The 12,289-nt window shown below is 58.2% G+C and overlaps 1 protein-coding gene across 1 annotated transcript in view; it reads right to left on the bottom strand.

The window, feature by feature from the left end:
- GRM4 (glutamate metabotropic receptor 4) overlaps window positions 1–11,828 on the bottom strand; it is a gene marked incomplete at both ends in the record, with an annotated part of 35,887 nt that extends 24,059 nt beyond the window's left edge. Inside the window, 2 exons of the mRNA XM_084301813.1 lie at window positions 3,976–4,192; window positions 11,310–11,828. Coding sequence (XP_084157939.1) covers window positions 3,976–4,192; window positions 11,310–11,828 — 736 coding nt within the window. The remainder of the gene's footprint in view (window positions 1–3,975; window positions 4,193–11,309) is intronic.
- Between the last annotated feature and the right edge of the window lie 461 nt (window positions 11,829–12,289).

Here is a 12,289-nt window from a genome sequence, read left to right as displayed (position 1 = left end):
CCAGCTAAATTACATAAACATAAATCTAATGCTTCATCTCCAAGAGCTCAGTGACAGCAGAGATGTCAGCACACGCAGAGCCAGGGGACCGTGGACAGGTCTGTCCCTTCCCCCAGGGGACGCCCAGGGGCGGTGAGATGCTCTAGGAGAGGAGCTTGGGACACCCGCTGCTGGCCCTGCCCCGCACCTTGGTGCCAAGCTGCACGTACAGATAATACCCCCCCATATTTGCAGGGTGCTTTGGGGGAGAATGCACTTAAAGTGTTTCAAAGTGTCCAATGAAAACACACGTTTTTGCAGACATAACATTTTGGCAGTGATAACACCCAAAAACCCTTTGCTCCCATGAATAATGACCGTCCTGCCATCGGTGCAACCAGCAGCAATTGCCAGGGGCCAGCAAAGTAATTGCAATACATAAAACCTAACGGCCCTCCTGGGTCAGGCTGGCTCAGGAGCCCTTGGCTGCAAGACAGCCCCCGTGGGTCACTCAGCAGAATAACCTGCCCCAGGGCAAACTTCTTCCCTGCCCACCGGCGGAGAGGGGTGAGTTCGTGCCTGGAGCAGAAACGCTTTGCGCTGCAGCAGAAGCCGCTTTAGCACGAAGCTTTGCTAAAAATTGAAACTGAAGGTCAAGTTGATAATGCATCAGAAAGCAAACAGCTTGAATGCTAACTGCTAACTACAGCAATGAGCATTATTGCCTGATGGAAATAAAACCCGACTCCGAACACTCAGGCTTGGCATGAGAAATGAAGCGGAGCGATGTTATGGGGGAGAGCGAGCGTGCCGGCACGCAGGGAGACACGCGCCCAGCCTGCAGCACCGTCCCCGTGCCCACCCGTGCCCTGCGGCATCCAGACCCCGTGCCAGCACGCCCGGAGAGCTCTGCGGCTTGACAAACGACAAGCAGAGGACAGATCCTCGAGCAGCGGCCCTTCTGCATCGCCTTGACAGTCCGGAGGCACCTTGAAGCAGAAATAAATTGCCGGGTCCTTTATGCTGCTGGAGGAGTGGAAATGAGAGCCAGGCATACACGAACAGGCTATAAAAGAAAGGGACGGATCCTTCGCCAGCTCCCAGTGGCTCTGTGCTGGTGTAAAGCCATTTGGTGACAGCAGGGCCATCCAAATTTATGAGGGAACATGGAGAGGCAAAGCAGGCACAGCGAGGCTCTTCCTCAAACCGTGCACAGGGCACAAGGCTGGGGGGATTTTCAAATTAAAAAATGCATCCATATACACACACAGCATGTTCTCGTCCCCATCCTCTCATTACTGACAGCTGCAGAGCTGCCCTCTGGGGTGCAGGAGCCAGGAAACCCTGAGGACCCCATGCCGGGAGATGCCCCTGGAGTAGCTCAGACCCCACGCAGGCGCCCACGTGCCGGCGGCGTCTCCAGGCCCCGCGTGGCTGCCGCGTTTGATGCACGACAGCTCCTGTACACAAGTGAGCAGGGGAGCAGCGTTACTGCTGATAACGCACGGGCTGCACTCACGCTGCCGTTCTGCCGCAATTACAGTGGAATTATGCTTTTTGATAACTAAATTATCACTAATGCACATAATCGTTGGGTTATGCGGATATACAAATTACAGGACTGCCTCAGTCCCAGATTAATACGCGTGCATTTCAACTCCGTGTACACTCGTTTACACTGCAATTATGCCATCATATCATTAACCATCTGGTGATAGGAATTCACGGTAACCACAGGTATCTCAAACCAGAAGCGCTTGTGCTGCAGAGGGACCACCAGTCACAACACCTGCTCCTTACTGGTGTGTAGTGGAGGGGTTGAACCAGGCCCACTCCCCTGGCCACATCCAGCCCCACACCCAGACCCCGCAGGGAAGCAATGGCCAAGATGGAGTGGCTGTGTGATGCTGTGTTCTCCCCAAAATTAAGGCACACCAAGGCTAGATAGAATAACATGGCAGCTGAGCTCAACACTGCTGTCATCTCCCCATGTCACTTACTGGTCCCAGCAGCCCTTCCCCTGTCATGGGACATGGGCAGCCCAGCAGGACCTGCCAGCCCAGGGCAGGCAAGGAAACTCCTTTTCGGGTGGAAAACCCATGCAAAACGCCCCTCATTCACACAAAAAGCCTCTTTCCCTTTATTTCCGTCATCAGACAAATCTCGTTATCATCATGAGCCAGATGGGGCTGCTGTTAGCATTTACAAACCCCAGTAGGGTTACTGGTTAAGCTGTTAACAGAGCCATAAACACAGCCCTTCGCTTGCAGCCAAGCATCATTCCCCCCCACGAGCATCCTTCCCACCCCCACCAGCATCCTTCCCCCAGTCTGCCGCCCCAGTACTCCGGGTACCATGCGTGCCCAAGCTGCACACCTGCAGCCCAGTGTATCCCCATTGCACCTGGATTTTGTGTGCTCAGCCACAGCTGTGGCACAGCACGTGCCCCCCAGCACTGCTCGCACCCGCATCCCCAGCCCGGGGGGACATGCACAGCACGCCCCGAGCCGCACGCAGCTGTGCAGACAGCCTCAAGTCATCGCAGCCATCGACTCCGAAACACCCCCACGCTCTCCTCCTGCAGCCGTAGGCCCGTGAAGATTTTTCTGCTTTTCAAGTTAAAATCCTGAAGAGCAGATTCCAGGTTGAATCCCCAGATGGGCTTCTCTGCATATTAAAAGCACAGCCGGTTCCCAGTGCCACGGCGCGCGCGAGAGACAGAATTAACGCTGTTCCTATTTATAGGGCTTTGATTAGGAGCTCGTCACCTAGAAGTTTTTATTCCCTTTATCCATTTATAAGGCCATAACACAGTTTGACTAGCTCCAGATAGGCTGGTGTCCCACCGATTTTGCCAGAACTTAATGTGCCATTCAGACACAGTTAAGCCAGTAATAGGCAGCAGCCTGTACTCTGCAGGGTTTTAACTGCATCAGAAAACACTCTTCAGCTCCCGGCTTGCCCTGCACACACTATGCCGCAGAGGCAAAGCGAAGCTGGGGCGAGGAGCAGCCCCAACAGCCCCTTTGTGGGGTCTCGGGGCAGCTCCAGACCCCCTGAAAGGGTGCACGGAGCCATTGCCTGGGCTGATGCCCACCGCAACAGCACCCACAGCAGCAGTGCCTGGGGGTCCTCGTCCCTCTCAGCTGGTCCCTGGGTGGGTGCTTGGCCACCAGCTGGTACCCACGAGCTTTTCCACTGCTCCCGAGGCTGCTAATCCCTCCTAAGCATCCCTGCGCTCCTGTCAGCAAAACGCTTTCTGGCTCCCGACAAATCCTCGCAAAAGAGTTTTGCTGAGCACAGACTTTCCGCTTGTCCAAAGCCTATAGACAAGTTAAAGCACCTGCCCTCAGGGATAATTCCACTAAAATTGGGTGAAGCATGCGCTGGTGCCAACTTTATTTTCTGTTAAAACCTGGGAGTATTTGTAAAAGTCTTTTCTTCTGGAAGGCGCCCAGCTCCGTGCGGAAGGAGGGGGCTGGATCAGCTCGCGCTTGGCAGCCGCCGACCCAGCAGATTTGAGGTCTCCTTGTGCGCAGGGAATGGGATTTCAAGATGCTTTCTGAGAGGAGCTGGCAGCAGTCAGCCAGCCCGCCCCACAGATGGCTGCTCCCATCCCCACTTGGTGACGTCCCCACTGCTGGCCCTGGGGAGGTGACAAGAGCAGCACCCCGGGACACGCAGCAGTGCTGCACAGGACACACACCCAGCCTAGGAACCGGCCACCACGGTGTCCTTGCAACTAAACAACCAGCAGAGCAGCCCCAAAGCTCTGAGCCCCCAGAGCCCCAGGATCATGCCCTAAAGCAGGGCTCCCATCCCTACTCCTGCACCGCAGCCATTCCTCAGCTCAGGTCACAACGCCCGACCAGACACATCCCGCCACCCCACAACAAGCTGCACGTCACCCAGGTGGTGACCCACCTAGTCACCCAATTGCCTTTCCTGCCCCAAAACCCACGCCAAGCCCCCATCACAGGGGGGCAATCTGCTCACCGTCCTCCCTGGACTTCTGGATGAAGGCCTCCACGCCACTCTCCCCGTAGCTGCCCTCGGAGGCCAAGGTGGAGACGTAGTTCCACTTGAGGGCTTTGACGATGTCCACCATGGCTTGGGCCTGGTAGGTGTCGGACGGGACGACGCGGGAGAAGAAGTCGTAGCGGCTGTTGTCACTCAGGTCCGGGGCGGTTGATGCATAGCTGATCTGGGGGATCTGGGACGAAGAAAGATCAGAGTCAGGAGAAAAAGGCCAGCTGCACCCGGCTGCACTGCCCTCACCTGGCCCGTGCTCCCGAAGTCCCACTTGGGAGGACGCAGGGAGTGGAAATCAAGGAATTGGGAAGCGTCCAGAAGAAACCAGCCCCCGTGTGCCAAAAACAGAGGTGAAGGAATGGTGTGAGGCCTGCTCACGCCCAGATCCTGGGTATGGCCATAGGAAAGCAGAGGCCATGGGATGACAAGGTGCCCAGGAGAAGGGACCAGCTCCGTCTGGGACCTGCAGCAGCCAAACCCCGGCTGTGATGCCTGGTTTGGCCCCAGGAGGAGGCAGTGGAGAGGCTGAGGGACCCCTCAGTGACACCCAGCAGGGCCTCCAGCATGGCAGAGGCCCTAGAGAAAGCCTTGTTCCTGCCCTGAACTCCACAGCTACGATATTCTGGCCTCCTGCCCCATGAGGGACCGACAGGAGCGCACCCTGCCAGACCCTGTCCAGCCAAGCCATAAATAAGCCTTTTAAATTAATCAGAGCTCCTGCACCTCACGCAGTACATTAGAGTGATTTAGCACCGGAGGATCATGCAATGCTTAGCACTTACACAGCACTTTACATCTCCAAAACACACCACAGATGTTAATTTATCTTAAAGATGGAAAAGGTTTATTAAATTATCAAGCCCAGGTTCTCCGCACCAGCCTGAAGTTCCTTACTGAAGATGTACCAAAACCAGAGCCAGCCCATCCATCACCTCCACATCCTACACCCTGTCGGGCACCACGCACCTCTGCAATGTGCCTCTGCTTTGGCACAGCACGAGGGCTTGCCAAACCCTGCCCAAAACAGGGACGTGGTTTTGAATTTAGCAGCGATATAATGGCAGGGGCTGGAGCTCAGCCAGCTGCCATGGTGCAACCTGGCCGTGGCTACAGGCACAGCGCAAACAGAGGAGGAAAAGCCCAAAGCAACACTGACCCCAAACTGCTCCGTGCTACAGGGTAAGGGGATGCAGAGCAGCAGTCCCCAGCTGTGGGGGGCTTTTCCCCCTCTCCCAGTTTAGGAACAATTCAGCAATTGCAGCTTGCAGGAGAACAAACACAGCTGGAGCCACGGGGAGCTGCAATGAGCCCCCGGGATCCCCCGGGCTCAGCAGGCAGCTGGGTCATGCCAGATGCCTTAAACCAGCTCGGGCTGAGTTTGGCCTCACCAGTCGCCACTCCTGCATTAAGCAGTTAGCTAATTTGCAGCAGCAGAGGGGAGAACCAGGGGGTGTGGAGAGGTTTGGGGTGCATAGGCATCCTAGTGCAGGTTTGTAAGACCAAGCCACCTCACTGGCAGCCTGAAATACTGGCACCTGCCTTCTAATGATGGTGCTTCCAACCACCACCTCCCTGGTTAGATACCAGGACAGCACCATCCCAATGGGGGGGAGCAGCCCCTGACCCAGATCCCAGCACCCAAGCGTGGGGGCTCACCCCAAAGCTGCCCCCTGGACCTGCCCAGCCCTCCCGGCTGCCCCATCCTACTCCACTCATGCTCCCAGGCTGTGCTGCAGTTTCTCCTCTGCTTTCCTGTTATTTTTCCCTTTTCCACTCCAGTCCCTCACTCTCTCCATTAAACGTGATACCGGTGTTATAAACCCACGACTCCACCTGAATGCTAAACGGCCCCTGGAAAGGAGCAGCCACCCCTCCACCTACAGCAAAATATGAGATGAAAAAATGGAGAGAAGGAGAACAAGTGGGAGAGGGAAAGGAAGGAATCTTTATCAAGGCACAAATAGGATTATTCTCTGTGACAATCTGCTTTGTGCTCTTTTCCAAGGGGCTGTGATCTGCTCGTTGGGTATCTGTGACCAGGAGCCGGTGCGTGAGGCCCGATTAAAATTCTGCTCAGCAGGCAAGGCACTCGTCTAGCAATCATTCATCCTGGGGAGGGAGCTGGGGGATGCTCTGCTCCTTCTCTCCTTTCCTTTTCCCTGCCAGGCTCGCAGCGGTGCCGGGAGGATGGGCAGGGAGGCTTGGGGTGGAGGCACTGCACAAGGAGGCTGGTGTGCAGCGTGCCCGCGCAATGGGGCCAGGTGGGCGTGCAAAGCAGCGGTGCCATGTGAGACTCGGGGCAGAAATGGTGCCAAGCTGGCTTTCCACAGGCCATCAAACCCAATGAGTTTTTCTCTGTGGTTTTAATAGATCCACACCTCCGCAGCAGGTTGCAGAGGAGGGATGCTTCCCGGATATTCCCCTGGGACACCGTGTCCCATGGAAGTACCATGGAAGTGCCGATGGGCTCCAGCTGAGGCCCAGGGCTGGGATTAACGCCGGGACACAAAGCCTGGTCCAGCCCCTGCAGGGAAGCAGAGCCTAGGCAGTACCTGTTGATCTCCAAGTTATGAACTGGAAGCCGTATTTTAATAAACAAACTGAAAGAGCTTTTCTCCCTCGCTACACTACCTTGGATGGAAGTGAAAATAAAATACCGGTTCCCAAATGACCATTTGATAGATTTCTTCTGCCTTTTTCCCCCTCTGCCTTTTTGATCTCCTGGTTTACAATAGCCCAACTCCCGGCACCAGCTATTTTCTCAGATAAAAGACAAAAGTCCTTTCAGGTCCATGAAAGCAAAATGCGGGCAGGGAATTCAAGGTTCTTAGAAAGAAGGATGCGGGTGGGGGGAGCTGGCAATGCACCTTGGCTGCACATTTGGGCACCGGCACAAGCCCTGAACAAACTCGCAGAGGCACCACGCTGCTCTCAGCTCCTTGCCTGGGTCATTGCCAGACCAGGCTAAATACCACAGTGCTGGTGGGGAAATCAGCAGGATCAGCTCTGCTGCACCCCAGGACTACCTTACCCCATCAAGATCAAGGAGTAACCCTGGGACAGAGTGAAAAACCTCCCTTCTCCTTCGTTTTGAACAAAAATAGGGTCAACATCATTCAGAAACACCCCCAGCCTTGAGAAAAGCTCCCCCAGGGTAGGAGAGCAGGCGGAAGCCGTGGTTAGGGGTACAGTCCTGCCCCCCAAGCCCCTGGGTCAGATTTGCCCTCGGTGCACCAGTGTGGTCAACCTCAAACTCTCCCCCGACGCCTCCACCACAAAAGCACCTGGGCTCAAAACCCATTTCATCAGCACCAGCTGACGATAGCGCAGCGTTTTGTCTAACAGCAGCATTTTGTCTAACAGCAGAGGATCATAATCTGCTCCAGATTGGAAAGCTTCAGACAAAGGCAGCAACTTGAGCACGGCCCCCAGCCGGGGTTTGCAGGGATGCAGAGCTCCGACCCCACTGCTCCTTGCACCAGTGCCCCTGCACCACAGACGGGGTCAGGAGCAGCTAATTCCCTAACCATAATTATTAATTTCATGCGTATCTTATGCCAACCTCTGGTTCACCGACAAGATGGAATTGATTTAATTAGAATTTCCATCATTGAGCCATTTGGACAGCGGCTTTTAATTAGGGAGAGCACAAAGCACCGCAGGGGCTGGGGGAACGAGGGGGCTGTGCGGAGCCAGCTCAGACCTTGTCACTGTTGGTTTCCCCAGCTGAAAACAGGGGCCAGGGCAGGCAAATCACTCCAGCATCCCAAACAGCACCCTGTCATGGAGCTGATAACAAATTCCTCCAGTTCCCAGCCCCAGCTGCTCCGGGGTGACAAGCGACAGCCACGCTCGAGGGGGGACAGCTCGGAGCAGGGAGCGAGAAGCTCCCCGTCCTGCCCCCCCCATGCCACAACCTGATAAACCGAGCCAGCTGCTTGGCTGCATCCTATTTTTTTCCCAAAAAAACAAGCTCCCAACCTAGCCAAGAGCAAAGCTCAGGGTGCAGGGAGCTGCGGTCGCTGCCCTTCATTGGGCTCCTCACCGGCCCTGCCGCCCTCCTCCTCCTCCTCGCCCAGCAGTACCGGGGGAGCTGCCATGGCCGGGGCAGCCCGGGGGAGCCGGGGAGGCTGCAATTCGTTTTAATAAACCCAGAGCAGAACGAGGAAATGAACTGGCAGCAACAGAGCGGGTGATTAATCAGAGCGTCCCCCAGCCGATTTCCACCTCCCCGTCTTCATGAAGGTTATTTACCCGCTAAGCAGCGCCGCGTGGTGCGCAGGGCGACGCTCACTCCGCCACCTCCCTTCCACCACTCCAGGGCTCGGCGCTGGGGGCCGGATCCTGCTCCGCACCCCCGGCCAGCAAAACCCCCTGTGCGTGCAGGCACACGGGCACGCACAGCTCCCGCTGCATGCAACGGGCCAGCGTCCTCCATTAGGTGGATTAATCATGCCGTACAACACCCCGGTGCTAAAGGAGCTCGACAACTCGCTGCAGAGAAGGAAACGAGCGCCTCTAAGTGTCGGGTGTGTGCCCAGCGCCTCCGCTCACCCGGGATGCTCCTCGCCCCAGCGGAGCGCACGGGTGCTCCTTGTGCCCCAGCTCGCTCAGGACGGGATTGAAAAGCACAGCCCGGGCCCTGATGCAGCTTTTGGGGAGCCGCATTTGCAGGGGACGGACCTGGGTTCTTTTACACCATCGTCGCGGTGGTCATTCAGGAGAAAGTGGGTAGTGCTGAGGCTGGAGAGCCAGCAGACAGGGGTGGGAAGGAGCTGGAGCGTGCCAGAAAGCTCTGGCAGTGACGACAGACAGATGCTATCGCAAGGAGGCGAGAGCAGGGATTTGAGGGGAGGTTTTTCTGCATGCAGAGCTGCGAGGAGTGATGAAACCAGCTTGGACAGAGGATGCCGCATCTGCAAGTTGTTCCGCTGATGTACAGCTTTAATTAGGCAATGGCAGCTAACGAAGGACACGTTATTTATTTATGTAGCATGGGAGCGACGAAACCCCTGCCAGGGATGCGCCGAGCCCTCCCTGCCAATGGGTTTGGGCTGGCGGGGAGGGGATGGAGCAGAGCGGGGCGCACGGGAAGGGAGCACAGCACGGGGCGAGGAGAGCACAGCACCCCCAGGCAGGGGCCAGCTGGAGGAGGGCAGGGGCTGCTGAGACCCCAACCCACCCAGGGCTCTGCAGCACCACTGCCACAACCCTCCCAGCAGGGCAAGGGGAGCCTGAACCACAGCACGAAGCAGACACAGCGTGGGTGCAGGTGTGCACAGAGATCCTGGGGCAGGCAGAGGGGGAACTGCTCAGCCCCCAGACCCACGAGCCTCATCCTGCACCCAGGGGCACCCCCGATGCTCCCTCCATGCCCCCATCTCAGCTGTACCCTGCACAAAGGGTGCCCCAGCACTTCGCAGTCCCAGGGCTGATGCAGGAGCCAAATCTCTGGCTCCAGCCCAGGAGCGAGCATCGTCCCTCGAGGGGACAGGAAAAGGCAAAACTGTGAGCACAGCCGTGCCCGGGGAGGCAAACACTTTGCTGAACCTCTGAGCGGAGCCGCCCGTGCTTAAAGGTCAGCGGCAGCGTGAAATGGAAGTTGCCTGATTTTCATTTTAAGCATGTCCGTGCCATAAACCCACTATTTGAATAACAAAGAGCGACGGCGGGCAGGCAGCGCGGGGCAGGGCTGGACCTGACATCCTGCGGGAGCGATGTCCCCGTGCTGGGGCCACCAGCGCCTGGCAGGGAGGTGGGGACAGCGAGTCCCAGGGCTCCCAGTTGAGCTGAGGGCCGGGTCCCCACGCTGGGGACACCGAGGCTTGAGACATGTCCCCACTGGGCCACCACCAGTGCCAGGGTGCATCGGGGCTCGGCAACATCCCCCTGCATGGTCACGGATGCTTTGTCCAAGCAGCAAAATTGGAGGAGAAAGGGAAAAAAAATAGCCCAACCCACCCCCAAAACAGCTCCCCCCGCTCCTCCAGCTGTCACTCTCCTGCCTCCTTCCTCACTGCCTCCCTCCCTGAAGTGAGCATTCAATCTTTTTTTGTCTCGGCAAATAGCTTTTAAGTTCCTCCCGCTCTCTCTAATTTATATTATTTTAATTATTGAATAGCCCTCTCGCTCGTCGCCTGGAACATTAACACGTTTTTTTTTTTTAAAAGGAACCCAGAAAAATCAAACTCCATCAGCGATCTCTTTTTCAGTCTCTGCTAACAGCCTCCAGCCCTCCCAGGAGGGCGCAGCGCTCCACACGCCGGGCGGGAGGGAGGGAGGATGAGGAGGGGGAACGGGAGGAAGGCAGCCAGCCCCCGAGGAAGGGAGGGTTTCGAGGCTCGGGAGGGGGAGGCAGCGTGCGTAGCGCCAGCTCGGGGCTTCCACCGCTGCCGGGCGCGCAGCCTGTTTGCATTTCTCTCTGCCTTTTGCTGCTGAGGGGGCTCTTGTTCAAACATTCGCTCTAGCCCCAGGACATTGCTGCGGATAAATAAATGCACAGCGAGGGGGATGTAATTATAAACTCCTCGGTTTTCCTGCAGCTGGAGCGGAGGAGAGCGATGGGAGAGCCAGCCCACAGCCAGCACCACGGCCACAGGCACCCCGCTCCCCTCCGCACACCCAGGGCCAGGGGCAAAGCCAGCGGTGTCCCCAGTTTGTCCCTGGGCACAGAGCGGTCGCCACCGTCCCCTCCTGGCACCCTGCAGCTGCCAGCAATGAATGCAGCTCCCATCCCAGCAATAAATGCGGCTCCCCAGCAATTTGGCTAAGGTGTCACCTTACCTCTGGTCCCCTCAGGTGACACCCCAGGAGAGAACCAGGGAGCTCCCCAGGGAGGCTGAGCCCTCTCCATCCCTGGGGGGTTCTCAGCATCCACTGGGACCAAGCCCTGAGCAGCCCGGGCTGAACCCAGCAGGGTGCAGGCAGCTGGGATGGAGCTCCCCAGGTCCCTTCCAGCCCTGTGGTCTCATCCTGCACCCTGTCCTGAGCTGATTGCCCGTCCGTCCCCCCGCAAGGCTCCCAGCAGGAATGCCAGGAGCGTCAGCATCCCACCTGGCCACGAAGCCGGGGGAGAAGACAAAGCCTGCTGCTGCAGCATCGTCACTGGAGGGGGACGGAGGAGGGGATCCCTGGGGACCCGGGGGAGGCAGGAAAATGCTTTTAAAGACACTCGCGCTCCTGCCTGCCCCCAGCTGTGCAGGAAGAGGTAAGCATGCAAAAACCTGGTGAAACCGCCGCGTTTTTTCATGGGTTCAGCCCTGGAGGAGGTGTCCAGGAAGCCTCGGGGGGACCCGTACCTTGAAGAGCCGCAGGATGTTGGCCACCATGATGGAGACGGAGCTGCCCGAGGCGCCGATGACGCCGACCACCCGCTCGGGCTTGGTGATGATGGGGGGGCCGCCGTTGACGCAGCGCACCTCGGTGCTGTCCTTCTCGATGAGGGCTTGCACGAAGGTCAGCGACTGCTCCAGGGCGTGCGTGTCCCGCGAGCACGTGTCCAGGATGCGGGCGCCCAGGGTGATGTTGGGGAGCAGGTCGGGGTCGTTGTTGATGCGGTCCAGGGCGAAGAGCATGGCCTCCAGGCGGTGGATGCCCTTCTCCTTCTTCAGCTCCCCGCAGGCTTTGCCCTCCGCGCCCCGGCCGTGCACGGGGAAGAGCCCCCCGAGCGTGATGTCCCCGTCAATGCGGATGGAGTTCATGTGCGGGTAGCCCTGGCCTTTGGGCTTGGCGGCACCCCCGGGCGCCCAGCCCCAGCTCCAGGCACTCAGGAGGAGGCAGAAGGAGAGACGCTCCATGCAAAAACGACCCCCGCTCATCGCCGAAGCCGTGCTGGGGCAGAGCGCGCGGCCCGAATCCCGGCGGCGGTCAGGCGGCGAGGCGGGCACGGGTGGGTGGCATGGCTCCGGCGGCTCCGTCAGCGGCTCCCATGGGTGCCGGCAGCCCCCAGGGTGCGGCGAGCAGCCGGGCTGCAGGTGGGTGCCAGGACCGGCATCGCTACGCCGGGGAGGAGAGGCAGCAGGGGTGGCCCAAGCAGAGGTTCGGGTCCTTCTTGCAGAGCCCTTGGGAGGGAGAAAGGGGAGCAGGAGGAGAGAAAGAGGGGGGAAATTAAACAGGAGCATGGAGAAGATGTCAGCCATTCCAAGGTTTCAGCAGGGAGCCCGGAAGAAAAGATTTGGGATTTGCTGGATTTGTGAGTCACGCCAGCTGCTTTGACTCAGCCCCAACAGCGCATCCGGCGCAGGGCCCCTGCCGCGCTCAGCCCCAGCAGCAGGGCCAG

This window comes from Netta rufina (genome assembly GCF_964035555.1).
Source record: "Netta rufina genome assembly, chromosome: 26".
Taxonomy (NCBI): Eukaryota; Metazoa; Chordata; class Aves; order Anseriformes; family Anatidae; genus Netta; species Netta rufina.
The sequence above is the reverse complement of the archived record's forward strand: the minus strand, read 5'-3'. Positions and strand labels throughout refer to the sequence as shown.